The sequence below is a fragment of the Erythrolamprus reginae genome, chromosome 3, assembly GCF_031021105.1.
Source record: "Erythrolamprus reginae isolate rEryReg1 chromosome 3, rEryReg1.hap1, whole genome shotgun sequence".
NCBI classification, from domain to species: Eukaryota; Metazoa; Chordata; class Lepidosauria; order Squamata; family Dipsadidae; genus Erythrolamprus; species Erythrolamprus reginae.
Genome location: NC_091952.1, coordinates 125,731,089 through 125,756,144, shown reverse-complemented (window position 1 = coordinate 125,756,144; position 25,056 = coordinate 125,731,089). Strand labels below are relative to the sequence as shown.

Genomic DNA, 25,056 nt, shown 5'->3' with positions numbered 1-25,056 from the left:
TAATTTCAAAATGTATGTGGTCCACCATGTACCAGTACCAATTCTGTATTGTCCATTTTGTGGAGTCTTTCCAACCCAATACCACTACTGCTTGAGGACTTTCCAATGCTGCAGATTTTATTTCCTTGAATTCTCCTAATTTTCTTTGTTTAATTAAAATCGCTATTTCTTTTGCAATTATCCAGTTAATATTTAACATTTTGTTAATTTCGTTCTGTACTTCATTCCAGAATGTCTGAATTTCTGCACACTCCCAGAACATATGCATAAAGATTCCCTTTTTTTGGCAGCCATGCCAACAATTACCCTTCTCTTTCCCCTGGAAGTGTGCAAGTTGAGCCGGTGTATAGTACCATTTATGTAAAATTTTCCTTCTCATCTCTTTAACTCTTGTATTTTTAATCTTATATATATATTCTACTATTTCTTTCATTTCACTTTCATCTATTTGTAAATCATTTTGCCAGCATCTTGTCAAACTTTTTATTACTTCCTCTTCCGCCTGCAATAACATTCTATATATATTACCGGCTTGGGCTTTTATCTCATTAATCTTTTCTTTTATTATTTTTTCTAAACAATTTTCTTCTCGTAAGAAAGCTTCTTTATTCTCACTTTTATTTAAATATTTGTTTATTGCATTAATCTGCAGCCATTTCTGTTGACCAAGCCACCATTCCAATCGAGTTCTGCTAACTCTTCCATACTTCTCAGATAATTGTTCAATTCTCATTACCCCTTTGCTATTTAGTACTTTAATAATTCTGCTTAAATTAACATCATCACCTATGTTCAATACATGTAACGTTGATAGCTTGGAATTCCTAGTTCCACATTTTCTCTGCCATTTAGACCATATTTCTAAACATGCTTTCAGAGGGTCGATTAAATTACTGATTTAAAATTGTGATATGTCATGTAATGATAATGTGATTTTGCAAGTTTGATATCGCTGTCATAGTTGAGATAAAATGCTGCTAAATGTCACTACACAATTAAGAAGTCACAAGCAGGGAAGGGCTGCCCGTTGCTGTTCTGGTTTCTGGTAGAAATTTAGTAATTACAAATAACTCTTATTAAATGCATTATTTCATGAATAAAGAAACTCCATTTATTTCTCTGCTCTTCTGGAATTCAAACACATTTCATACAGGCACTTATCTATTGGTCCGTTATCTCCCTTAACTGCATTTCTCACATTCCTTCTCCTTCTCCACTTAACAAGATTTATTTTCCTAACAGCATGATTTCTAAAACAGCAGCCCTGACTGTTAATCAACACAGAATACTTTTGCTTACTTGGGAGAGGCAAAGAAAAACCTCCATTTTTCTCTTCGGCAACGTTGAAACTCCACCCTTCTTCCCCACTGACCCCCTGATGTGCCAAATACATCACTACAGTATTTAACCCATTCCTCTCCTTAATGTCTTCTTCCATACACCTGTTCTCTATGTTTTTGGGCCCTTCTGAATTTAGGATTAACCCAGTGAGCGTCTGATTCTCCCTCGCTAGATCCTGAACTCATAGCCCCATCCTGTGGCTGGCCTCCCACCTGTTCTACTACCTGTAACCCCGGGCCCCCCACTAATTCATAAACACTATCTGAATCCGAGTCCTCAATATCTTCATCATCCTCCAACTGACCAGGAGTATGTACAACCAGTTGCCGGTGCTCCCGGTGCACTCCCGGTGGCGGGGGCAGGGGCTTCCACATCTGGTGCGCGGGGGCGTGTGCATCGGCACGAGATTCAGCTTCCTGCGCAGGCCCAGATGCCGAATCTTGCACGGTTTTCGGTGCGATTTTCGGCGCTTTCTTTGCCCCGTCCTAAAACCATCATTTCTTTTTAGAACTAGAAGGAAGCATATCAACGTTTAACATTCCTAGAATTCTTTTTAGCCTTTTTCAAATTATTATTTTTTTAAAACCATCCTTTCCTAACAGAGCCCCTCTTCAGTTTTATGGGACTGGAATTTTCATCTCCCATTTTCATCTCTCTGGCTGGGGAACTAATGGACTTGAATTAATTCATTAGCAATCATCAGATTGAGAACGGTGTTTCATTTTAGGTTTTTTTTTAATATGCATGCATATGCAAGCTTTACAAAATGGTAGTTTAATTAATACAGATTTAAAAATATACAGAACGGGTAAATTTGACACTACTTACACACTTTTGGAAATGCAATCAGTTGCTGCCACTGCCAAGAATAAATTTGGGAGGGGAGAGTGAGAATGATACAATCTGACCTTAATATGTGGAGTTCTCCAAACTTGCACTGTAGAAACATATATTTTTCAATATTCCTCTCTGAGCTGAAATCATGTCATTTATATGCAAATGAGACCACATTCTGCAGCTGTATCTTCTCTCCTGAAGCTCTGGGAATTATTTGCACTTAATAATATCTCATAAATAGATTTTGGCTTTAAACAGGTGGAGTAGCAAATTGATCGTATCAATTTGCAGTTGCAAGTTTCTTTTCATATTTTGAAGCCAGGCATCTTTTAATAGAAAGTTTCACAGTTACAAGTAAATCACAATTTCATTTACACAAACAAAAGCTTTCTCCCCGTGTATATATTATTTTACCATCCAGAATAAGGAGGCTTTAAAAAAAATAACACAAAACAAAACAAAACACAATTCTAAATGTTATGTTTGACAGTAATGTTTGACATTTTATAAAATGATCCATCCTCCTAGGAAGGCATAAAAGACCACCAACTTCTAAGTAGCCTGGTAGTAACCTCCAAGATTTTTTGAATTTTTCTGCTACATGCAAGGGTGGGTGTTGTGGTTGGCTCTGGCCCAGCTCCTGCCCCAAGGAATGTGGAGGTGGATGTGGGGGAGACGTCCACATTCCGCAGGCCTGTTTTGCTTCCAGTAGAATCTGTCGACGAAGCCTCCTCTGACCAAGGAAGCATGAGTGACAGGGAAGAGGGGAGTTTGGCAGACAGCCCAGGAGGAGATCAGTCATCTGTATCATCCTTGGATTCTGAACAAGAATTAATGACACATCCACGCATGCATAGAGTGATGCATAGGAGACAACAACTGAATGACTATTACAAGAGAAAATGAGGCCACCTGTGGTTGGGTGGGGCTGCTGTAATTAGTGCTACAGATAAAAGTGCAACCTGGTGTTTTAGCCTCATGGCAGTTTATCTGATTCATTGTTTCATCAAGATCGTGGTTTTTTACTGTTCAGGATTGTGTGTATGGACTCTCTGGACTATAGAATTGGACTCAATTTCCCAGTTATTGGGTGAGCAATTGGATTGCATTTAACCTGTGCCTTGTGTGTACCAGAAAATCCCTTTGACATTTAAAAAGGGAGCTGTTTCTGTTTTTCTGTTTATAATAACTTTTGGGTTTTCCTTTTATTGTGTGGTGTGTGTCTTCCTGGACTAATTACCCTGTAATTATGGATGATTGAGACACGCCAGCAGAACAGGTGGGCTACTACCTGGATGGGGTGCGGGGGACTCAGTGGGGTAGCGAAAATGGAGCTCCACTCCAGAGCACCCAATTTGCACTGAAAGATGTTGAAAGAAAATGCAGGGCATCCTACATAAGCCACACCCACATTGTGGTAGTAAAAATTTGGTAGCCCTTCACTGACTGCATGGCTTACTTGCTTGAAGAACTATATATTGCTTGTACTAAACTCTTTGAGTTCTTCAAGTAGAGACTCTAGGAACTACGAATGGTAAATAGATACATTAAGCAAATATTTCTCCAGAAAATGACATTTTCAGCAGACACAATATAATGGACCAGTTTTGCAGATGGGTTTTGTGGTTATTGTCCATATATATTTTATTTACATGCCATATTTTTTGGACTATAGGATGGACTTCCCCCTCAGAGTGGATGGAAATGTCTGTGCTTCTTATAGAGCTAATATATGTGGCGCTGATCAGTTGTTCCAGTAGTGGAGATCACAGCTTCCGCCTATCACTGCTGCGGCTGCCTGTTCACCACTGTCCATTTGCCACTGATCACAGTGATTGGCGGCAAATAGGTCTCAGTGAATAGGTGGATATAGGTGACAAATGGGCTCGCAGTGGCAAATGTGCCATGGCGAATGGGCCATAATAGCGGCGAACAGGTGACAGTGGCGAATGGGCTGTAACAAATAGGCCATGGCAGTGATAATGTGCTGAAACTGACCAGGCTGTTTGCTGCAAGGATGCTAGCTAGTGGAATATCGGATGGATGCTGGGAGGCATATTATTTTTTCTTGTTTTCCTCCTCCAAAGCTAATATGCATCTTATAATCTGAAGCATTTTGTAGTCTGAAAAATATGGTATTTATTCACTCACTTATTAATCATTTTGTACAGCACCGAGAGTTGCTGTATGAGGAAGATTGGCAGTCTCCAAATATGATAATAAATAAATAAATAAATAAATAAATAAATAAATAAATAAATAAATAAATAAATAAATAAATAAATAATTAAAAAAAAATTAAATTTAGGTGCCACCTCATCTCACTCTAAGCTAAGTGGTGTTCTTTCATTTCTGCCTTTATTTCCAAAAAGCTATTGTCTGATGGTTGGCTTTGTCTTCTTTGTAGTATACTTTACGCACATAATACCTATAAAAATTGCAGCCTTTTTCTTTGGCAGGCCCTGAATGTATTTGCCACTATAGTGCCACTATATCCAAAGAATATATAATATAGACGAATCCTTGACAGTGTTTTTCTGCGTTCAAGGTGGGCCAATATTATAAATGCAGGACAATATTTTTCTAGATCTGTTTCTTCTTGTTAAGTTTCTGCTTATTTTTATCTGAATTATCGACTCGTGCTCTCTTATGTATGTCAAATATTAATATGAAATTGAACGAACATTTCTCTTAACTCTTATCTTTTCTCCCATCCATATATCCTTCCTCTACTCTTCATTGATGTATTCTATTCTCATATCTCTTCTTCTATCCCTTCCCTGATAATTACTACTACACATTTTTATTCTCCTTAACTTTCAATTTGTATTGGACAAAATAAATAAATAAATAAATAAATGAATAAACAAACAAACAAACAAATAAACTTGCAATCCATATTTTTTTTTCTCTTTTGGCTCCTCCTCTTAACTCTTTTCTTTTCATTATTTCTGCTGCCTATCTGACCACCTAAAGCTACGAAAATGCTAGGATAGTGATTCCTTGTCTGCAATGGAATTTGGAGCCTTCACTTTTACAGAACAGGTGGCTATGCTCTGGGGAAAAGGAGGTCTTTGATTTCAAATGCATTTAATTTATTAGACTTTTTAATCCTGCCTTTATTACTTTTATAAGTGATTCCAGGCAGCGAACATTTCCCCCACAAAAACAACCCTGTAGGAACGGAGAGAGAATGATTTGCCCAAAGTCACCCAGCCAGCTTTCCGACTAAAGCACTTCATCTCCTGGTTTCTAGGCTAGCATCTTAAACATTAATTGAATGCCAAATCAAAAATGTCTAATTACTCGATTCTTAACCTTAACTACCAAAGATGTCTTCACCAAGGGAGAGTATGCTGGGATTGCGCAACTTATCCCATCAATCATGACTTACAACTATCATGGCGAGGTACAGATCCAAAGAAGATTCATCTCCTGAAAAATTGCCGATTATCCATTCAGAATGATTGCTTCCCAATGAGCCAGCAGAAAACGTAGGAAAAAAATCCAAATTCTACAGGGAAAGTTCTGCAGAAAACGTAGGAAAAAAATCCAAATTCTACAAGAAGGGTTAATGGGAGTTTGCCAGGCAATGAACTAAAGGTAATCTTTAACCAATTTTCAATCAAGAGCTTTATCTGAAAGCCTGGGAATAAAAGGAATAAAGAAAATATAAGACTACCACCAGCAATGCCCCTAGACCCGTTCCCAATGTGGGGCCCACACCCCACAGGGAGGCAATTTCATTTTTAATGGGGGTAATTGGAACCTTGTTTAAACCTAGTTAATGGCCTTTTAGGCTTTCTCCACGCTTCCTCACTTTTTGAATGATAAGAATTATATGTCATGGTGGGGGGGGGGAGGCCTCAGAATTTTAGAGATGCTTAGGTTGGGGCATGGCCAAAAAAAGGTTGGGAACCACTGCTCTAGAGACAAATGAAAAGGAACAGAGAGAAAGAAGTCTGCAAATCTCGTGGTATGTTTATACCACTGCCTGAGAGTATTTGGGGACGTGTTTGCAGCAACTACAGTGGTACCTCTACTTACGAACTTAATTCGTTCCATGAACAGGTTCTTAAGTAGAAAAGTTTGTAAGAACAAGCCATTTTTCCCATAGGAATCAATGTAAAAGCAAGTAATGTATGCGATTGGGGAAACCACAGGGAGGGTGGAGGCCCTGTTTCCTCCCAGGAGATTCCTAGAGAAGCCCCACGGAGGTTTCTCCCCACCTTTTCCTGCCCTGTTTCCTTCCAGGAGATTTTTAGAAAGGCCCCGTAGAGGCTTCTCCCTGCCTTTTCCGCCCTGTTTCCTCCCAGGAGATTCCTAGAGAGGCCTCATGGAAGCTTCTCCCCACCTTTTCCAGCCCTGTTTCCTCCTAGGAGATTCCTAGAGAGGCCCACAGAGGTTTTCCCCTGCCTTTTCCGCCCTGTTTCCTCCCAGGAGATTCCTACAGAGAAGCCCCATGGAGGCTTCTCCCTGCCTTATTATCTTATGTTATCTAGAAAAGTTTGTAAGTAGAGGTGCTTCTTAGGTAGAGGTACCACTGTACAGTCTTGCAGCAGTCCTTAAAGTGAATGGCCCCATTTCAGGTGACAAAAAAAATTATCACATCAGATAAGAGTTTATAGCAGAAGCAGGCAAAGAACACGCTCTCTACCAAGAAGACAAGTGAATAAAGGAGCAACCCTACCAGTTGAGAACAACAGGAGACATAGAAGAGGTCTTTGTTTCCCTGCAATTCAGAAATTGTCCATGGTCTCACAGAAGAAATGGATCAGAACCTTCAGGGCAGGGTTGGGTTCTGTTGTGAGTGGTCCACGACCAGAATCAGTTAGTCACAGATTCTGAGGAGGATGAACTGGGTCCATCTTGGTACTCTATGCCAGTGAACCTGAAAAACCTGAGGAACCTCCAGAGATTGTAGAAACCCCAATGGTGGTAATGTCTGAGTCAGCAAAAAAATCCCTCCCCCCCAAAAAAAAAATCCAAAAAAAGAGATGGCAGCATCCTCAGACTGGCACCGACAGAATCCGTGACATCACCAGTGATTTGCTACCAGTTTTATAGAACAGGTGCAAACTGAGAGGAACTCATCTCTGCTTCAGCAGAAGTAAATAAGACATTATAGAATTAAGGGAGCAACTATGTCTTGCAATAAGACAGAAGTACAGTACTCTCTTGTCTTCACTTCGACAAAAAGCTAAAATTAGATCCAAATTGATCCTTTTCTCGCTTTTCTCAGAAATATTGGAGTAGTTGATACCTCACTGTTCCAATAAATGTGTGCCAACAGGTTTGTGAAACATGTTGTCTGCCAAAACCAAAATTGTGACAGAACAACTGTCAATGTTTATTTATTTAATACGTTTTTTTGGATGCTGTTTGATTCCAAGCCACTTTGGATGGCTTACAAAAAGTAGAAGTAACGTTCTTAAGGTAAAATTTATAAAGTCCAGTGAAAGCCATTGTTTCATGTTAATACATACAGAGATAAGAAAGCTATAAATATACCATGTAAACCTTAAAAGATTTTGGAAGGAAGTACAGTAGAATGTTCAGGAAGTTCAGATGGTGTTTCATCCATTCTTGAGGTCTAAGGAAAGAGATGAGAAAGGAAAGCAAGAAAATGACTTTGAGTGAGGACAAAGGGAGGAGAGTGTTGGTTTCTGGAACCATGTCTAGAATTATCTAGGTCAGTGATTCTCAGCCTTGGCAATTTTAAGAGTTGTGAACTTCAACTCCCAGAATTTCCCAACCAGGGGCAAATTGGATTAAGGGAATTTATTATTATTATTATTATTATTATTATTATTATTATTATTATTATTTTATTAGATTTGTATGCCGCCCCTCTCCGTAGACTCGGTGGGGTCAGAAAATTAACAAAAACAACAACACTGAACAGAGTTTGGCATAAAGACTTGTGTGGTGCTTAAAGAATTAAGAAAATATAACGGGCAGGGTTTTAGAACTAATTGTAAAATAGTAATGAATGTCAGGCAACAAGTATAATTAATTTTTATTATTCAATATTTACTTGGGGCCAAATGAAATATAATGGAAAATACTTTGTTGGCTATTTTATACTTTTATTTTGAACTATTTCATTTCAAAATAAACTACGAAATATAAAATTGCATCTTTCTTTTAAAACAATGTGTCTCTTATATTACTGAGCTTATCTGATGTGTGATATTGTATGGTCTGGTGTGTTATTGGAAGCGTGTCTAAGCAGTAAAAGCAGTAAAAGCAGAAGTACTTTTCTGGCAGTTCCTTTGAGTTCCTGATTTTTTTCAGAGAAGGAAAACTAAAAAAAACCATGTTTCTCTTTCATGTTCAGGTGCAGATTCTGTGTCAAGCTCACTTTATAATTCAAATCAATATACCTGGTAAGACAAGGAAACATATAATGGTGCTGAAATAAAATTAAAAGCAGGTATCAACATGTACAGTAGTTTATTACCAAACTCAAACCAGTATGACTGTAAATGTGACTCTTGTTATATTGAATTTTCCTTTGTTTACATTGTTACAAGAAAAATATAGCTGTGATGCAAATTATACAGACTCCTCTGTTGAATAACAGCTTTAGCATTCTATTTTATCATTTGAGAGTTAGATATCCTATTTCTTTCCTTTTTGAATAAAGAACGCCATATAGCAGTGATGGCGAACCTTTTCAGCACCGACTGCTCAAAACGGAATGCAGGTGAATGTGTATATGCATACATCGGAGCACCAGAAGCCCGAAGACTCGCTAGCTGGTGTGCACATAACTGTTTTGGGGGCATTTTTTAGGCCATTTTCAGGACCATCTTTAGGCCAAAAATGGCCTGGAAAACAGCCCCTTTTTTTGGCCAATTTTCTGGCACTTCGGCACCCAGGAAGATCAGCTGGTCGGCAGGCAGATGTGCACTGGAAACCAGAAGACAGCTGGCAGCATCGTGTGGAATTATTATTATTATTATTAATAATAATAATAATTGGATTTCACCATCACAGTCATATAATGTTACATTTTAGTTCAAGATATATGTGATACTAATGATTTAACTTGGAATTTAAGAATACTTGTTGGCATGGGTGTCAAGATAAGGGTCTGGCCCAGCTCCTGCCCCAAGGAATGTGGAGGTGGATGCAGGGGAAACATCAACATGTCATAGGCTTGTTTTATTGCCGACAGAGTCAGGTAGTGAAGTTTCCTCGGAAGAAGAAGAAGGTGGGGGTGACTTGGAAGAGGGGGGCTTGGCAGACAGCCCAGGAAGCCAATCTCCATTATCTTCGGTCGATTCGGATGAGAAATTGCTAGACCCACGCATGCGCAGAGTTATGCATAGAAGAGACCAATTGAAGAAATATTACAGGCAATAGGGAATCCACCTATGGTTGGGTGGGGCTCACATAATTATAGCAGCTGTTAAATTGGCAGCGTACTGGCTGAGCAGTGTGGAGATTATCTGATCATAGTTGTTGGGAGTCATGGAGTTTGAGAAAAGAAATCCTTGTAAGTTTTTGCTTACAAAGAGTATTTGTGCCGAACTGCACAGTACTGGTTTATTGCTGATTTATTGCTTGCCTTGTTATCAGATTGTAATTTATTACTGAATTACAAGAAATCCCTTTCAATTCTAAAAGGGAGTTTTGCTTCTCTTTTGTTGAGATAAAAAACATTTACTGGACTTCTATTGAGTATGTGTGTCTATTTTGAACCAATTTCCTTTTCATTGGAGGTTTGTACTAGAAGCCAGCAGAACAATGCATATGTTTTGGGAATGTCCGGTAGTGCAGAAATTTTGGAAAGAAGTGCAAGAGGACACTTAAAGGATGTTAAATGTACAATGGACAATTTACAAGGGAAATGGCCGTATTGGTCAAAAGGGACGAGATGGGAGAATTTAGAGAAATAAAAGAAGCGGTGATAGAAAGCGCTCAAGTGGTAATAGTCCTAGGCTGGAAGGATATGACAAAATGGACAGTGCATGGTGGATCACATTCAGTTTGAGATTATGGATAAGAGGATGAATTTGGATAATGAAACCAATCTGCAGGAACTGATAGGATGATGGGACAAGTTAAGAGGATATGTGGTTAGTAGAATTTGAGACCAAGCTATAAAGAATAAATTAGAATCACTTTATAATATGTAATTAGATATATTGCTCTTGAGTTAAAATCGTATATACAAAATATGCCCCCATTTTGGTGGAAGGGTATGAATGTTTTTTGGTGGCAGGCACTTAAACACTGAGCACATTATTATAGGCTGTGTGCTGGGTGGCTGTTCTATATTATTAAAATTAATAAAAATATTTTATATTAAAAAAAACTAGGAATTAAATCTTCATTTGGAATAATTTCTGTAGCAGCTAAATCAGTGATTCCAAACCTTTTTTTGCCCATGCCACATTAAGCATCTCTAAAATCCTCCCCTCCCTGTGACTTATAATTCTTACTATTCAAAAAGTGAACTCCTACTCATGTGGAGGAAGCCTAAAAGGCCATTAACTTGATTTAAACAAGGTTCCATTGGCCCCTATTAAAAATCAAATTGCCCTTTCTGTGGGTGTAGGCCCCACGTTGGGTACCAGGGAGCTAGATCATAGTCCCGTATGAGTTCCATGTAACCCTAGCAAAACTTCATTTCAGTAATCATCTTTTAGATAAACTATAAAGGTACGGGAGTCCTTCACCTATAACCATTTCTTTACTGACTGCTCAAAGTGGCACTGAATAAAGTTACTTATGATTCTTTTTCCACACTTACGACCATTATAAAATCATAAGATCAAAATTTGGAAGCTTGGCAACTGTTTCATATTGATGATGGCTGCAGTGTCCCAGGGTCAGCTAATCATCTTTTGGGACCTTCTGACAAGTAAAACCAATGGGGAAGCCACTTTACAACTGTTTTACTAGTTTAACAACTACAGTGATTCATTTAACAACAGTGGCAAGAAAGGTGGTAAAATGGAGGAAAACTCATTTTACTTAGCAATGAAAAGGTTGGGCTCAATAGTGGTCGTAATTTGAGGACTACTTGTATGCACTCAAACTTCCAATTTTTTTTTCATGGTTTTAAAACAGGGCACCCTAAAGTGATCGATATCAACCTTCAAGCTTCAATGGGATTGTCTATAAGGAAATGCTTATTTTTACTATGATTATTGATTATAAAGTCATAATCCTTCATTGTTGCATCCTTCCCTATACCACTTTTTAAAAAGTCATAGAAACCTCCAGTACTGCAAAATTACATGTAAGAAAGAACTAAAAGATCTGCTTTCCTGGCGAAAAGAGACTTACTTTGCAAAAGATGTAAAGAGCAACTAAAAGCATATGCAAGGTGGACATTTCTTTTTTACCTTCTAGCCTGGGGAAGGCCTAAGGCAATGGTATCCTGCAGTTTTATTACTCCTAATGTTTATTTCTGAGGAATCCTTAATGTGGGGGAGGATGAACCACCACAATAGTTTATAAAACCAGCTCAAGTTAATTACAGGAACAAGGTAAAGTTGGGCCAAAGAGTGCTCCTGAAAAAGTTCCATGGAAAAATTTCTGGATGCTGCCTTATCTTCTCCATTATCCTAATAAATGCTGGTTTGGTTTTAGAGAGATCTTGAGGTTTTCCCTGAGGATTTGGTGGGTAGTTTAGCTGAGGATTTGGGACAGGTTTAGTCTATGTGCTCATTCCCTATGTACCGATTGAGGGTGCTGCTTGCTTTGTTGAGAAGCGCCTGGAAATGAAGCAACAGAAAAATCCCTGAGTACCATTGGAGGAAATTTGAAACAAGTCTGAGCAGACAAATAAGAGCCCACATTAGGGATTACCTTATAGTACTAAGGGCTACAGAACATCAGTGTGTTTCTGTGATTATTGTGTCCATTGATAGCCATCTAGAAGTCATGTTCCCTATTGGTCAAGGAGGGCTCCCTGGAACATCTACTGAGTCACTGTCAAGACTGCTTAACCTATCTAGTGGATAAAAGTTGGACTCTTTCAGTGGACTCTTTCATTCTAGTCGATGAAAGTTGGCTGCACAGGTCAGGCTGAGGGGCATGAGGCACAATCTGGGGTTGTGATGGGGTAAGATTGACGGGTGACTCCTGAGAAAGTTGCCTGGATTATCTTCAGGGATGAGAAACTTGGAGGAAGTGAATTATCTAAACCTATTTCTGTCAGGTTTCACACCAGGATTGAGTATTGTAAATAACCCATGGCAAAACAACGATGGAGATACTTGTGTACTTTGGTCACTCAGTGGCTGTCAATATTGTTGATCATGGAATCCTGAGCCTGTTCCGAGGGCTGGAGAGAAGAGGCACCAATTTACAATGTTTTTGTTTTTTTCTCCAGACTGATTTCAGTCAGATTGGTCAGAGGGAGAGGTTGCTCAATAGGCTTTTTGGTTGGGTGCCATAGGATTTTACTCCTCCCATCCCCCACTTCAACATCTACATGTTGGGCAAGGCCATCCATTATCTTACAGTTCAGTATCATCAGTACCCCCGATGATACCCAGTTACACAGTATCTTTCAGCCTTGGGACTGCCAAGTAAAACTGCCAGGTTTCTGTGCCTATTCAATATACAGGGTTTGACATTAACTTTCAACTGAATTCGAAGACGATGATGATTATTTTAAAAGATAAATATAATGGGGATTGTTTACCTGTTATGATTTTACTCAGTGTGGTTGAATATGCCTGGAGGCTGTGCAAGTGTGAATGGGGAAGAACTGTCTCCCACTTAATCCTATAAAAACTGGCAGAGTGCAGGGGACCAAAAGGGCAGAGATGGGGAGAGATAGGCAAGTGGAGATTGCGGAAGGGCACCCATTGTGGGAGTTGGGCAATAATAATAATAATTAATAATTTATTGGACTTGTATGCCGCCCCTCTCCGAAGACTCGGGGCGGCTCCCAACAATAATAAAACAATATAGCAGTAAAACAAATCCAATATTAAAAAACATATATAAAACCCCAGCAATTAAAACCATACAGCACATACATACCAAACATAAAATATAAAAGCCTGGGGGAGGATGTCTTAGTTCCCCCATGCCTGGCGATATAGGTGGGTCTTAAGTAATTTGCGAAAGACAAGGAGGGTGGGGGCTGTTCTAATCTCCGGGGGAAGTTGATTCCAGAGGGCCGGGGTCGCCACAGAGAAGGCTCTTCCCCTGGGGCCCGCCAAACGACATTATTTGGTCGACGGGACCTGGAGAAGGCCAACTCTGTGGGACCTTATCGGCCACTGGGATTCGTGCGGTAGAAGGCGGTTCCGGAAGTATTCTGGTCCACTGCCGTGTAGGGCTTTAAAGGTCATTAGCAACACTTTGAATTGTGACCGGAAACTGATCGGCAGCCAATGTAGGCCACGGAGTGTTGCAGAAACGTGAGTGAATCTAGGGAGCCCCACGATGGCTCTCGCGGCCGCATTCTGCATGATCTGAAGTTTCTGAACACTTTTCAAGGGTAGCCCCATGTAGAGAGCATTGCAGTAATCGAACCTCGAGGTGATGAGGGCATGAGCAACTGTGAGCAATGACTCCCTGTCCAAGTAGGGCCGCAACTGGTGCACCAGGCGAACCTGGGCAAACGCCCTCCTCGCCACAGCTGAAAGATGATGTTCCAATGTTAGCTGTGGATCGAGGAGGACGCCCAAGTTGCGAACCCTCTCTGAGGGGGGTCAATAATTCCCCCCCCCAGGGTAATGGATGGACAGATGGAATTGTCCTTGGGAGGCAAAACCCACAGCCACTCCGTCTTGTCTAGGTTGAGTTTGAGTTTGCAATGCAAATATGTAATTAATAAGTAAGCCAGAAAAACAAACAATCAAGAAAGTATTGAAAGAGTGTATCTAAAAGATTCCCCATAAATTGATTTTATGGGGGTTGGACTCTAAAAGAAATATGAAACCAACTAAAATTAATTAGTGGAGGAAACCAACACAACTTTTTGTTTGGCACAACACAGATTTAATAGTCATGTAGATTTCATATTTATTATAAGAAATTCTTAACAATAAATGTAGTTACCAGAGGAAGTAGTAGAAATTGTTTATTAAAAGCTTTATTGGACACAGTCTACCAGAAATATATTCTATCATTCATAACTTCAAGAACTTGCTGATGGATTTTGCTCTTATCCTGTGGTAGAACATGGAAATTAAAGCCTCTTAAAATAAAAAGAACAGTGTAGAGTATATTGCAAAAAGAACTGAAGTTGTTCCCTAAGGTATGAGAGACAGATTATTGATGAGCAGCATATGAAAAATGAAGGCAATATTACATAAAGAAAAAAGTTGTAAGAAGAAACTTCAAATTTATCTTTTGAACATTAATCACTTTTAAGACTGAAATAAAAAAAACATTAATAACTACTAATCCCACCCTTGGGCAAGATTTAATTTAAGAAGAAAAAGAAAGTAACTTGGAGCTATTTTTTTCCATGCTGTTATCTGATATAAAATATACCCAAAATGTAAGGTGGGAGGATAATATTCCATTCATTTCATCTAAGAGTCAGACTGATAATCCCTATATATCTACTAAGAATTAAGCTCCATTTATGCCATTGGATTTTCTCCCAGGTATCTAAGTAAACAGTAGAACTAAATCTGTTTATATTGATCAATTGTTTCCACTATGATGGTGGAAAGCTCTAGTAGGCTGCAAATCATTTTACCATCTAATTTTGAAATGATGGCCACAGATGACTGAAGAGAAGAACAAGTAGAAAGAAGAAAGAACAGAGATTTGAGCCTAATGTATACCAATTGCCACAGCAAAATTAAAATGACTTGTTTCCTTAGCTATTTTGATTACTGAATTAGTTTCCTAAAACTTGGGTCTGTTAACACTCAAATTTTATTTTATTTTCAAATAAACTATTGATTGCATTTAAGTTTCTGCATACAAACTGGAGAAATAGTAAGATTCAGTTAATGTTTAAATGTTTACAAACATTTGAGTAGTACTTCTTAGAGCTAAACATTTCTGTTCTTAGAGCTATACATTGTTATGATTGACACATATATAAACATAAATGTCCAAAGATCATTGTATGTGCTGCCTTTTGTTTTTTATGTTAATGCATGAGCAGAGTAATCTTTGTTTATCAAGGTTGTGCACAAACAGAAATGTTTAGATTGAGATTAGTTGTGTATAACTACTCAGCCACACACATCTCCACTAACCTGAATTAAAGTTTACCTTGAGAACATATTCAGATAAACAGTCATAAACATAATAAGTCAGAATAGCAATCAAAATATTATCAAGTACTGTACATAGTCTTTCTTATCAGTTGTCTTTGTCATAATCAGTAAATAAAGATATCAAGCCTAAACACATTTTAGCTATAATGCATAACTACAATACAGAGAGATTGTAGAGACATTGCAAACCTAACAGTAAGTAGCCAGAGAAAAAGAAATAGAGAGGGTGATTCAGAAAAATAAGCTATGAACTCTAGCTCCCTCTTGTGGCAGCCTGCAACACCTCAGCTAAATAGACAGCTCAGTTATAATACATATTGTCGGTTTTATATATTGCCAACCCAAGCACTATGGACAGAGTTCTAACAATTTAGTACTTTTTTTTAATTTAAGTAGAACCTCTAATATTCGGGAAGGGCTTTTAAGAGGTCACCAGAGTTGCATGCAGAAGGAACAGCTGAGAAACATAAATATATATTTACAGTGTGCTCATGGTTGGTTTGTTTTTTGTAAATACAGTACCATCCTATTCTATGTGCTAATAAGCTAATGTTCAATTAAAATCTACATTTTATTTTATTTTGAGTCTCTTTCTATAATTAAGATGCAAAGATATTAGAATGATTGGATCCAAAGATTTTATTTTGCTCATGAAAAAAAGCATTCTGCTTATACCGGGATTCCTTTTATTCATAAAAAAACTTTTTCTATGACAGAAAAAAACCTCATTCATGAACATATTTGGATCTAACCCATTCTTAATGTTGCTAAATAAAAAGCAATTTGAAATAATAGTATTTAAAAGTCCAAAGAGATAGCACTCACAAAGACACAATTTTAAAATGCAAAGTCAATACAAGTAATTGACAGATATAAAAATATTGAAAAAAAGTATTTTTTCCAGTAATAATTTAAGAATAAAGCTATTGTACTTTTTATTAATTTTTAAAGATGCTGAGTTAAAGGTCTTGAGGTCATAAGTTCTAGTCCTGCCTTAGGCATAAAGCCAACTGGACAGTTTTGAGCTAATCCTACTCTTTCTCAGCCCTAACAAGAATGCAAGGACAAGTCACTTCTGGAATTTTGCCAAAAAACACTAAGGGATTTATCTAAGTAGCCACCAGTTGTCAACACTGACCAAAGGAAAGAAAACAATAAAAAATAGTTCACAAAGATATTTATTTAAGAGAGATATTTGGCAAAGATATTATTTTCCAGAATAAAACTGTAACATTTAAAATTTAAAAATAGTATGTTTTGAGTACAATCTTATCTAATGAAACATTTTAACATTTAAATATTATAAATTAAGTATGCATGCAAGTACATTTATAGCATTTTGGTAATTATGGTATTATCCATATAGCAAAATTGACTATCAATGAATTATTATAAATCAAAAAAGTAGAAAAGGCTCAATTAGCATTTGAAGGTCTCTCATCCTCAAAATTAAACTTTATTCTTCCCCTCTGATAAAATATTGTGTTTATGAGCATTAGAAAAGGCCATCAAATATGCCAAGAAAAGGCTTAATATCACCATTATCATCGTGCTGATGCCTAGGACAAAAAAGCACAAAATAAGACATTTTTACTATATATATTATATACTATAAAATTATTAAAAATTAATATAAAATTAAAAAAATTAAAAGTAATCATGAAATTAGTAGACCAGTAAAATGCTGTGGACATAGGGTACAGTAAGGCATTTGACCACAATCTATTTCTTAATAAGCTAGAAAAATGTGGGCTAGACAACATCACCCCCAGATGAATTTGTAGGTGGCTGACAAACCATACACAACACGTAGTCCTTAATGGCAAGTAAGCAGTGGGGTGCTACAAGGCTACATCTTAGGCCCAATACTCTTCAATATCTTTATAAATTACTTAGATGAAGGAATAGAAGGGGAACTCATCAAATTTGCAAATGATGCTAAACTGGTAGGATTAGCCAACACAAACCTTTGGTCAACATACTACAAAAAAGATGTTGAGACTTTGAAAAAAGTTCCGATGTGAGCAACTAAGGCCTGGATTAGGAATCCATAAATCACGCTCCCTCAGACTGTTGGGGGCCCAGACCGGCTAAGTGGGTGTGGCTAGGTGGCCATGTGACTGGGTGGGTGTGGCCAATTTAGCAGTCCATTAAACAATACTCACAAATCAAACTTCAATTTATTTTGCTCCTAGGGTGTTTTATTTGTTTTGTTTGCACGTGCTCTTTAGGTTGACTATTTTTTTTACTAGATCATTTTTTAAGTTGTTTAGGAATAATGGTCCACTTCAGGAAACTCAGTTTTGCAGCTCGCTCTCTCTCTCCTATTTTTGACATTTATTATTTATATTGTTAATATTTAATATTAGTATTTGATAAATAAATTTTATTTCAATAATAATCTAAACAAATAGTAATTAATATTTAATAAATCAATATTAATATTTATTATTTATAATGTGGAACAGCTATTAAACCAAAATATTGTGCTAAAGTATAAATATTAGTTGGATGTACAAATTGAACAGAGAATTTACTCCTGGAAACCACTGTATCATTTCAGAATGACAATGATCCTGATATTGCACTGGAGGAAGAAGAAAGTGTTCCAGGATTTTCTAGAATATTTCATTCCTGAAACAATGAATTTTATACAATCTTAATTATTTGCATGTCCTATCTTATGTCAGCAATGAGCATTCTCATGGATATTTGACAGTCAAATATCCATTAACTCAGTTAGGAAGAAAAAATTCAGAGTCTATACTTTGGAACACATAGAGACATAACACTGTGTACTGCAATCAGCAATTGTCTGTGTTTGTAATTTTACTGTTGTCTGAAACTAGTTGAGTAAATTGTGTCTATGCAGTTGCAGAAAGTTCAGATTTGTAGCCAAAAGAATAAGTCTGAAATATATAGCAGTAAAAAGAGTTGGTTAGTTCTGTGTTTATGCCTTGTGAACAGTCATGGGCTGCTGCCCGCATGGGGAAGGGGACGCAGTGGGGGTAGCGAAAATGGAACTGAGGGAAGGGAAGGGAAGAAGGGGAGGAAGGGGAGGAAAGGGAAGGAAAGGAATGGAATGGGGGAAAAGAAAGGAAAGAAGGAAAGGGGGGAAAGGAAAGGAGGAAATGAAATGAAATAAAAGGAAAGGAAATGAAAGGGGAGGAAAGGAAGAGAAAGAAAGAGCGGGAGGGAGGGAGGGAGGGAGAAAGAAAGACTTTTGACCATAATTGAGTCCAAAATTTGGTTGCTAAACTTAGCAAAAGTGAGATTCACCACATTTTACTCAATCCATGACATTTTAATTTTTTTTAAAATTTTTATTTATTGGATTTGTATGCCGCCCCTCTCCGCAGACTTGGGGCGGCTAACAACAGTAATAAAACAGTATATGACAATAATCCAATACTAAAACCAGTTAAAAACCCATTATATAAAAACCAATCATACCTACAGACATACCATGAATAAAATTGTAAAGGCCTAGGGGGAAAGTGTATCTCAATTCCCCCATGCCTGGCGGCAGAGGTGGGTTTTAAGCAGCTTACGAAAGGCAAGGAGGGTGGGGGCAATTCTAATCTCTGGGGGGAGTTGGTTCCAGAGGGCCGGGGCCACCACAGAGAAGGCTCTTCCCCTGGGTCCCGCCAAGCGACATTGTTTGGTTGACGGGACCCAGAGAAGACCCACTCTGTGGGACCTAACTGGTCGCTGGGATTCGTGCAGCAGAAGGCGGTCCCTGAGGTAATTTCCTAGCTCTAACAGTGATGTGCAAGCTAGGGAAGTACATCTGAAGGCATGTGTAATGTTCTAATGTACAGAGGTTATGGTTAAATGTCTGGCAGAAAATGGACTCTGGATATGTTTTTCCTATCGCAGTAAATGAGGTTGAATGTGTATAATTTTAGAAGAGCTGTGTGTGTGTTTGTGTACATAAAGTAGATAATGTATATTTTTGAGTGCCTGTGTATAATATGTATATATAAATATGGCATATATATATATATATAGGATTAAATAGTATATTTTGGATGTTCAGTAATAGTAAATATTTGTATTTCTTTGAGGCGAAGAAAGGCTAGGCATCCTAACCCAAACCCTTGATGTGAGTGACGTCAAGTTGGTCACCTTTCAGCCAGTCACATGACCTTTAAGCTACCCCCAGTCACATGGCCAGCAAGCCACATTCACAAAATAAACCACGCCTATAGTGTAGTAGTAAAAAACATTTGGCCCTTCATTGCTTGTGAAATACATGTTCAGAAAGCATTATTATTATTATTTAGACTTGTATTATTATTTATTAGATTTGTATGAAATTATGAAAATTTCAATTTGGAAATTCTTCTAAAATGTTTCTTAATACCTAAGATCATCCCCTTTTGTTATAGTTCTGTTAGTAATAAAAAAGTCTCCCTTTCCAGCAACTTGGTAAGATCTCAAGGTTGTTCCTGAGGTTGTAGTTAATGGTGCCATTTTCAGATTTTCTGGTGAATTATATTCTTCTTGAAGTCTAAACTGTAACAAACCCCCCAAAACAAGTAGATACATTTAGCATCATATGATTAACGACTTACTTCTATATTACATAAATTTACATAATTGAATCTTGGAAATATAAACTGAAGGCCTAATACAGTATTATGCTAGGATGATTCTATGCCGTATTGCACCAAGAATATTTCTCAAGGGTCCAAGTATCAAAAGTGACACTAAATTAAAAAAAATATTTCCCAATGTTTTTCTCTCTACCACAATCCAAATATCAAGTAAACAAGTTACACCTGATCTTTTACCCTAGATATCTTCCCTACAAAATGGTTATTTCTTTAGCAAAAATCGAAGGCCCTGAACTTAAGGCATTACATGCCACACTGGTCCCATGGACTGGCAACTTGCTGTCCATAACATAGTAGATCAACTACATAACTACGTAGTGGGAAAAATAAGCAGGATTTTAAAAAAGGGGAGGGGAGGGGGAGGTTGTAGCCCCATTTATTATCCAGTTATTATGGATATGACCTGGGCAGTGCTTAACTTCATCAGAGCCATAAACAAGCCTCCATGCCTTCAGAGAGAGCATCCCCTCATTCCATCTAACCAAAGAATAGAAACTTCACTCACTGTTTATGCTATAACTCAAGGGCAGCCTTAATAAAAAATTGCAATATAATAACTAGTGAGCAAGGTAAAGTGACTAGATTTTAAGATTGTGGAAGAGGGACACATTGAGCAGGGGCGGGGTGGTAGTAAAAAAAAAGATTTGCCAAAAGAAATTAGCAAAATTTTTATTTATTTATTTATTTCTCTTTCTTTTTTCTCTCTCTCTCCCTCCTTCCCTTCCTCTCTTTCTTTCTCTCCCTTCCTTCCTCTTCTCCCCTCCCGCCCTCTCCTGGGGCTCAGAAGGCTTCACCTGGAGAGAGAGGCCGGGGCTTCCACTTTTCCTTCGGGCTCAGAGGCCGACAGGCAGGACGTCTGCAGCATAAGAGCTGCCCGGCTTCTCTGCTCCAATGGTGCCCAGGGGGAGGCGAAGGCGGGAGAGGAGGCGGGGTGGGGAAAACAGGTGAGCAAAAACCCTGCACAGCTGGCCGGAAGTAAGCACAGAGACCTCCGGACAAGCTGCATTGGGGTGCGGAGGGCAAGGCACAAGCAAAGAGCCTGGAATCCTCTCCCTTCAGCCTCTTCCCAAGAGGGCTGGTTGGAAAAGAAAAAAAGCGGGACATTTTTCAAAAGGCGCGGGACGCAGGACAAATAATCAAAAAGTGTGACTGTCCCGCTGAAAGAGGGACATCTGGACACTAGATTAGGGTATCATCCTTCATCATAATCAGGTAGTTGATTAGCATCTCCTTAACAATAAACAATAAACTTCCTCAGTGCTGCTGCCTCTTCTGAAGGTGGGGCTTTTGCCTAGGCCAGTGATGGTGAACCTTTTTTTCCTTGGATGCCGAAAGAGTGTGGACGTGTGCTATCACACATGTGCAAGTGCCCACACCCATAATTCAATGCCTGGGGAGGGCGAAAACAGCATCCCCCGTCTCCCGGATACAATTAAGGCAGGAAACAGCCTTTTTCCCAACTTCTGGTGGGCCCATTAGGCTTGTGTTTCACCCTTCCTATGCTCCAAAGGCATCCCTGGAGCTGTGGGAGGCTAAAAATACCCTGCCCCTCATCCCCAGAGGATCTCTGGAAGCCAAAAACACCCTTCTAGAGCCTCTGTGCGAGCCCCAAATCAGCTGGCCAGCACAGACATGCATACTGGAGCTCGCCTGCCAGTACATATGGCTCTGCATGCCACCAGTGGCACCTGTGCTATAAGTTCACCATCATTGGCCTAGGCCAGTGATGGTGAACCTATGACACTCGTGTCAGCACTGACACGCGTAGCCATTTTCGGTGACACGCGGCTGCCAAGAAAAGGGGAGCTTTAGGGAGATGCAAATCTCCCCGCTTTCCAATTTCCCACCGACTGCAAGCAGGTACAGCAGGGCCGCCGATAGGCCGGTACTACCGGGACTGGCGTCAGGGGCCCGGTCAAACTGAAAATTGGGGGGGGCGCCGGCCGCCCCGGTTTTGGCCCACCACCGTGTGCCAGCCCCCTGGCGCCCGCAGCAGTCATTGTGCCGCACTGTTCGCTGTAGCCTGCGCACGCCTGCGCCAGCGCACCCCAAAACACCGCCCGCCCCGCGCACCCTTTTCCAAGGGCGCGCACGAACCAACCCCACCCCCCGCGCCTCTAGCCCCCTCATGCCCCTGGCTACTCGCCGCTGCCCCCTGCCCACCCGCCTGCCCGCTTCGCCTCTCTTTCTCCTCCGCTGCAAGAGAGGCACAGCAGGCATTGTCACAGTGGGGGCCGGCGAAGGCAATTTTCAGTGTTGGGCGCGCGGCCCGGCGCGCGCTCTCCCCATCACCCTGCCAGCCTGCCAGGAACATTCAAAGTAAGAAAAACCTTTGCTTTTACTTTGAATATTCTGGGCGGGCTGGCAGGGAGATGGGGATAGCGCGCGCCGGGCCGCACGCCCGACACTGAAAATCACTTTCGCCAGCCTCCGGAGAACGAAAGAGAGTGAGAGCGACAGAGCAAGATAGAGAGAAAGTGAGAAAGAGAGAGGGGGGAGAGAAAGAGATAGCAAGAGAGAGAGAACAAGAAAGAGTGAGAGAAAGAAAACGAGAGAAAGAGTGTGAGAGAGAAAGCAAGAGAGAGAGAGAGAGAAATAAAACAAGAGAGGGAAAGTGAGAAAAAGAGAGGGAGAGCAAGAGGGGGAAAGATAGAGAGAGAGAGAGAGAAAGAAAGAAAGAAAGAGAGATGAGAGAGGAAGGAAGAGAGTGAGAGAGATAGGAAGAAAGAAAGAGATGAAAGGAAGGAAGAGAGTGAGAGAGAGGAAGAAAGCAAGATAGAGAAAGAGAGGGAGAAAGAAAGAAAGAGATGAGAGAGGAAGGAAGAGAGTGAGAGAGAGGAAGAAAGCAAGATAGAGAAAGAGAGAGAGAGAAGATAGGAAGGAAGAGAGAGAATGAGAGAGAGCAAGAAAGAAAGAGTGAGAGAGGAAGGAAGAGAGTGAGAGAGAGTGACAGTGTTTTTTTCTCAAGGTGACACACCACCCGAATTATGCTCGGTTTTTTGGCGAATTTTGACACACCAAGCTCAAAAGGTTGCCCATCACTGGCCTAGGCCCATAGTCAACTGTCCCCAATATTTACCAATAAACTAGATTCTTGGATTTGCTGCCTGTAGTCCTGCAAAAACCTTTATTTTCCCATTATGTGGCATCCAGCAATCTGGAACCCAATAATCACTGAATAAATGTGCTCTGTGCGGTACCCCTTTCTTTCATCTGAATTTTTCATGACAGCAACTATCTTTCAGAAAATGTTATGGAATCACAGATATCCAAGAACTTGCAACTTCTGTCCTGCCTCAGTTATGCATATGCACATACACAAATGTCAGAAAAGTTTGTCAGATATAATTGGTAATAAATAAATAAAAACCAGGCATGTGTTCAATATGCATTTAGTACAATATTAGACTAGTAAGATTATCAAATTTGAATATTATCACTTACAATATTTTCATTTCCATATTCTATATGTAATTTGCTACTGGATGGAGGAGTCAGTGAAGGAGAGTAAGAATTTTGTAAACAGATATCAGGTTTTGTTTTATCTTTAGAATAACTAAAAAAATGAAATAGAATATAAAACAAAATTAAATACTGCAAAATAAAAGGTTTTAAAAGACAGCAATAAATTATTTAACCTTTTGGAGCATTTTCATTCTAAACATATAAGAAGGTGTGTAGTAACAGTAGGAAATATATACATCTTTGTATTCCACTCTTAATATTTAGGATGTTTCTGCAGAAATTTTATTTACAAGTTTGATCTGATACCAAGATTCAGTTTTCATTAAAGAGAAAAGATTTGCATACATTTTTTTTTCCATATGTAACTCTTAACTTACGAACCAAAGTGACCTTTTAAAAAAAATCATAAACATATCTTCCTATGCAAAAGCAGTCTGTTAGAAATAGCCAGATGACAAGTGGGATGGTGTATCTCTGGGGGATTTACATTTGAAAATCTTTTTATATGCAAGCATAAATTAAGATACATAAATAGTTATTTTATTACATTATAAATACCTTTTAAAAAGTACCCCAGGAGATTTTTTCGGAGTGTTTTGACAAAATGATGTATTTTTTCTCAAATTCTGGATGCATGTTTTTCTGGATTCCTGGGGAGATGATTCTAAAACATAAAAATCATGCCAAACATCTTGCAAACAGTATCTAAACAGTATCTAAAGATATTTGAAATTGATTTGATATATCTATCATTTTAGTACTGTACTATAATAAAATCTGGTTTTGAAAAACAAGATAAATAGAGTTAGCCTTTGTTTGATTAAAAAAATCAAAGTTGTAGCCATAGATCCCTGTAAGCTGAGTTATGTGCCATAGCGCGCTTAGCTGCAGCTGTCAGCGCGCATTTTTTAACCCTGCCCAGGAGCCAATCGCCTACCTTTTGCAAAAGCCTACCTTTGGCGATTGGCTCCTGGGCAGGGTTCAAAAACTGAAAGACGCAGCTAAGTGCGCCATGGCTAAGTGCGCGTGGGGGGCACCGTTCCCTGTAAGCTGTGTGCGTGAGGACGCGCCCCCCCAAAATACCCCCCCACGCACCCTTTTCCACGGGCGCGCAGTCCCCATCCCCCTGCCAGCCCGCGGGGGGGGGGGGCGGGGAGGTGCCGGCAGTAGAAGGCGCTGCCCCCCCCACCCGATCCGCCCCCTCTCCTCTTCTTCCGCTGAAAGAAAAGCACGGAGGCTGCCTGCTTGAGCCTCCCGTAGCTCCACCCCTGCATGTCATCCTCCGTTGTGTTTTCGGGGAGGAGCGGCGGGAAAGCCCTGTGCCGGCCAGCTCCCCCCCGCCCAGGAAAGAGTTGCAAGAAAGCAGCGCATTTGAAAAGCCCTGGCCAGCACAGGGCTTTCCTGCCGCTCCTCCCCGAAAACACAACGGAGGTCCAGGATGACAGGCGAAGCAGGGTGGAGCAACAGGAGGCTCAAGCTGGTGGCGGCAGACCTCCGTTGTGTTTTCAGCTGGGGGGGGCAGGAGGACCTTCCTGGCTTTCCCGGGCAGCTGGCTTGAACCTTGTGCCGGTCAG

General features: G+C 39.6%; 1 protein-coding gene across 1 annotated transcript in view; it reads right to left on the bottom strand.

Annotated features, from left to right (window-relative positions):
• Positions 1 to 16,560: 16,560 nt before the first annotated feature.
• HFM1 (helicase for meiosis 1) overlaps positions 16,561 to 25,056 on the bottom strand; it is a gene marked incomplete at its 5' end in the record, with an annotated part of 65,683 nt that continues 57,187 nt past the window's right edge. Inside the window, 4 exon segments of the mRNA XM_070748573.1 lie at positions 16,561 to 16,957; positions 19,765 to 19,916; positions 23,462 to 23,573; positions 24,041 to 24,146. Coding sequence (XP_070604674.1) covers positions 16,894 to 16,957; positions 19,765 to 19,916; positions 23,462 to 23,573; positions 24,041 to 24,146 — 434 coding nt within the window.